The sequence below is a fragment of the Crocodylus siamensis genome, chromosome 7 (assembly GCF_052110815.1).
Source record: "Crocodylus siamensis isolate JL-2025a chromosome 7, ASM5211081v1, whole genome shotgun sequence".
In the NCBI taxonomy this organism is placed as follows: domain Eukaryota; kingdom Metazoa; phylum Chordata; order Crocodylia; family Crocodylidae; genus Crocodylus; species Crocodylus siamensis.
Genome location: NC_143401.1, coordinates 75,283,624 through 75,288,623, shown reverse-complemented (window position 1 = coordinate 75,288,623; position 5,000 = coordinate 75,283,624). Strand labels below are relative to the sequence as shown.

The window sequence follows — 5,000 nt, the reverse complement described above, 5'->3', positions numbered from 1 at the left end:
ATCGAACTATTTCCATTTTTGTTTTAATTAAAATATTTTAAAGAAAATATATTTTTATACAGCCCACTGAAGCTGTTTTAACACATTAGGTATTACAGGTTTCTGTCTTTATGCTTTTCTGTCATATTTCTGTCTTTTTTCCCCTATTTTTATTTTAGCTATTTTGAAAATTAATCAACTTTGAAGGACTTATTAGAAAGAACCAGCTTGATAGAAAGACACGGATATCTTTGATTTTCTTGAGCCTTTTGACAACCAGTATTAGCCACAAGGTGTGATCAATAAATAACCAATACTGTGAAACCAGCAACTGTAGGTTGATTTAGGACAACAGTATTTACAGTGGCAAATACAGTGTATATAGATTCGAGTTGCTAAATATGTCAGAATTAAGACTTATGTAGCCATAAGTTTATTTTAGAGGCTTTCCAATAAAGTACAGTATCCATTACCTATGTTTTAGCATCAATTTTTCACAATGACCAGATTTCATGGTTTAAAATTGTAATTGAATATGTACAAGAAACAATCAAGTGGTTTAAATTTAACTAAGGCATTAGCATTTAGTTTAGCATAGTAAAAATAGTATGATTTGTGGGAGGCAATTAACAATCATTTGCTCTGTGGATACAAGTAATTTGTTTAAAGAGCACTGACCTATGAGACAGCTAGTTTGTGTTGGCTGTGATGGAAGGGAGCTATTGACTCTAAACAGTGTAACAGTGCCATTGACAGAATTGCATTTGAATGCACACAAAAGATCTTTAAAATACTTCAGAAACATGAGATCTTTTCAGAGGGTGAAGAGGGGTGGGGGTTAAATGAGGGAAACTAATCAAAAGAGAGGTTCAGATACAGAAGGAAAAATAGTCAAACTGAAAGACCCAGGAAAAAAATAGTGACTGAAAATTTTTTCCCCTTGATATTGTGCCAGCATTAAAGCACAATCTAACTTTTTTAACATAAATACTCTATCAGAAGGAACACAAACTGTGAGCGATTGCTAGTTGAGTAATGATTTCATAAGCCTGAAATTGAATGCAAGTCTTTGTGCAGAAATAATCATTTTTATGTTCACATCTAGTAAATGCATTGCAGACCTGGGAATGGTTCCATGTATTCAACATTCAAGATTTTTCTGTGTCCATTTTGGACATATTTACTACTTAATGCCAATACCTTGTTTAGCAACTAGGTTCAGCCTACTGCAAATTATATGCTGACTCCTACTAATCTGGTAATTTCTTTAATTGAATAGCAGAAGTTACTGAAACGGGTGGATCACAAAAACTGTTGGGTGGAAGAGATCAACATTAAAAATTCTAAATAAGATACAGTCATGGAATGCTGAAATGCTTTGCTTAAAGTTCTAATATAAATTGGCTAGAGTTTATTTTATTTAGTAGGAAATGACGTAAAAATGTACACTTTAAGAAACAGCAGTACACTGGCACCAATACAGTGGCAACACATGCCTGTTTTCTTAAAGAAAATTAACTAAATAATTCTTCACAACTTTAGACAAGTGTATAAAAGTACAATTTTATCTGTGGCATAATTTCATTTAGAAGCGTACAAATTACAATTTGCTTTAATCAGATAACATTCCGATGCTGATATTTTAATTACAAATAATTTCTGATATTTTAAGAACCTGGAAGACTTCAACTAGTACAATCTACAACCTGCACAGAACTGTTTGCAGAGAATTTTTCAGGTAAGGACTATTTTAATTATTATTAAACAAGCAAATGATACACTATTGGATAAATATTAAAACAAGTATTGCTCTCAGTTATTAATTTGCACTATTCAGTTTTAAATGCAGCAAATATCTCATTAATTTAATTTTAGGTGCCCACCAGTTTATATTGCATTTTACAGTCTAGAAGGCAATTTACTATTAACTGGCAATTACATACAGAATGATTGTTAATTCTGCTCCTAAGTGCTAGCTGCTTGAAAATTGTTATCTCTCTCTAATTTTTGACCTTCTTACAACAGGGGTGAGGTATACTGGGAATACAGAGGACTAGTAGAGAAGAGCTGGACATGTCATTTGTGACTCATTCTTTTAATTCACCGTGCTAATCAACTGAACTGCCACAATCTCCCAAGGTAATTGTATCTTTATAATACTTGAAAGCAGCGGGCAAAAAGGCATGGATAGATGGGGATAGGCCTTCCCTTAGCCTGCTGAGAAACAGCACAATATCCTTACTATGTGTGACTAATAGGGTCCGTTTTTGAAAAATCTGGAACTTTCATATCACTGTACACAGATCATTTAATGTCTCAAGCTCTATACCTTCCAAAGGCTTTGTATACCACACTACACTCTTGTTTCATTATTCTGCAGCCTTGTTGCCCCATGGTCCACCTCATGCTGAGAAGGTTAAATGTTAGAGTGCCAAGCCAGACTGCAAGCATGGTGGGACACTGATGGGAAACAGATGCCCTGGGGATTCAGCCCCTCCTGACTATAGGACTACATAATTTTCATATTGTGAAATACAGTGAGGCTTGGCTCAGTTTTCAATGGTGAGCATAATTTCCAATGATTATCTCATTGTCCCTATCAATTTAGGGGCAATGCAAATCAGACATAAGTTTCCAGGTCAGACAGACTCTGACCCTACCTTTTCTTTTACTTTCTGCTAGCCTATAAGCTTCTGTATCCCATAAAACTTTTTCAAATAGAAGTATGTTAATATTTGTTTTTATTTCATCTCTTCAACAAATTAACTGCATCAACAGAATATTTTTTAACTTTGATGATTCATTTAGACATATTGATTTAAAATTTCCTTATGAATACTAAAGAAGGAGAAATGCAAGAACAGAAAAAATAAACTCTCAAATGGATCTTACTTAGAACTTCTTATATTTTTGCATGTATATTTAAAAAATAAATTTAAACTGTGGAAGATTGCATAAAGTAACAATTTGTAGAATTAATTAAATTCCTTTAATATAAAAAGTCTGAATTAAGAACAAACATATATGACCAAGTACTCTTCTGGAGCAAACTGACATAGCCGTCATGCAGACAGTGAAACCAATTTAAAACAACTGCAGAATCAGAACTTTAACATTTGTAGTCTGAATAATTCAGTTGGCCCTGATACTCCCGGAGCAAGTATGATGGTCAGTGTTTGAAGACCACTGCACAATACCTTGTTGAAGTAGGCAGCTGAAGTAGACTTTTAATATTAATACTACACAGTCACTAATATAACAAATCTGTCTATAAGTCACATATATTTGATGGTGTTTTAGTATATCTCTACATGGGCTGATTTTTGTGTCTCTATGCATAATCATGATTGGATCAGTCAGTTGCTAATGGGCAACCAGTTTTGTAGTTGCCATCTACTCAGCACTTATGAAAAATAAAGTCAGCATTGGACAGTACTTGTCACTACAATTTGGACTACCACATTTGAGACCCTCCTTGACTATCTCAGCACAAAGGCCAAGAACTGAACAGGAACGAATATTTAAATATCCTCTCACCCATGAAAATGCGTCCTTGCAGGTCATAACTTAAGGAAATTGGTGGAGAAACTTGTAAAATTGTGCCTCTTTTATGGATAGATAGAGGACTTCGGTCTCCAAGGCTATCAATCCAGCACCTTTCATGAGCATTCTGTTCATATTAAGAGCTCAGTCCTTAATTGCAGAAGTTAATGTCAAAAGTCCTATACAGTCTGCAATGTGAACAGACTTGAATGTCAACTACTTTAATAGATCCAATACTCTGACCATACCTTTAAAAGTATGTTGTATATAATTTCTAGCTAGTCATTAATAGATAGATACCATTACAATCTATTAGGAAGATACTAATAAACAATATTTTCTTGGGGAAAAAAGTGTATTATCTACCCAGTCAACTTTAAGATCTGTATAAGTCATTACAGTCTGTCAAATTATCAAGGAAACGGTTAAGAATTCTTTGATCTACTCTTTGGTTTAAAAACATCTTTTGATTCAACAGACAAAAGTATAGTACAAACATGAGTTTTTGCTGTAGTAAGAATAGATGTTTTGGACCTACCACATCCAATCGTTATCCAAAAACAAAATATAATATTACACTGCCATTAGAGAGCACATCAGCTTTTTTAGTGTGGTGTATTAGACTCTTTTTTAATAAAAGCCAAAAGAACAAAGTACACATTTTAGAGTAAAAACCCAGCAATATTTTGTTTGGAATAAATGGGGGGGATGGTTGAGTTCTGAAATATTTGAAGCCATAAAACTTCCATTGTTTCTTGTGCTCTCCAGACTTAAAAATCAAACTCATTTACAAGAAATTTGGTTGTGACCTTATATCCCAAGTTTTAGCTCTGAAATAATTTTTACAGACAAACTATTAAGAAAGGTAGAAACTGGATACCAAAAAAAATTACCTGAAACAGTACCCAAACTTCACCAGACCTTTAGCCAGATTCAAGAAGTTTGGATATCTTTTTTTAAAAAACTACATTTTTCACTGTAGAATACTATTTCACTTCCTCTTTCAGGCAGGACTAGAAAGGAACATGCCATTTTTATACATATTTCTGGCTCCACTGGAAACAGGAAGTATCAAGCATCTTGTGAGAGCACCTGATCTCATGAGATTTTGAAACCACTTTTAAAGACTCAAGAGGTTTGGATAAGCATCTGAGCTTCTGTGTGCCTCTCTGAACTGAGCCTTTGAGCTATTTTGAGTTTCACCTATTACTAGTTAACCACTCTCTAAATGCTGACAGATCCATGCATTTACCACTATTACGTTCACAGAAACTTTGAACGATCTGTATCACTGAGAGGTGGGAGATATCACTCTGAAGTAACAAAAGGAATCTTATACTTACCAGTGTAGACAAATCGTCCAGGAGCACCTTTACAGAACTGCTTGGATTTGTAGGAGAGAGTTACTTCAACTACTCCAGGAATGTGCCGTGGTGGAGTTTGAACTCTGATGGCATGCGGTGTTATCAGCTATAAAA

At 34.3% G+C, this 5,000-nt stretch overlaps 1 protein-coding gene across 12 annotated transcripts in view; it reads right to left on the bottom strand.

The window, feature by feature from the left end:
* The window catches only part of EBF3 (EBF transcription factor 3), a 143,026-nt gene that overhangs the window by 32,911 nt on the left and 105,115 nt on the right, over positions 1 to 5,000 (bottom strand). For all 12 annotated transcript variants that reach the window (XM_090058097.1, XM_090058102.1, XM_090058098.1 and 9 more), the window contains exon 10: positions 4,866 to 4,992. In XM_090058097.1, coding sequence (XP_089914223.1) covers positions 4,866 to 4,992 — 127 coding nt within the window. The remainder of the gene's footprint in view (positions 1 to 4,865; positions 4,993 to 5,000) is intronic.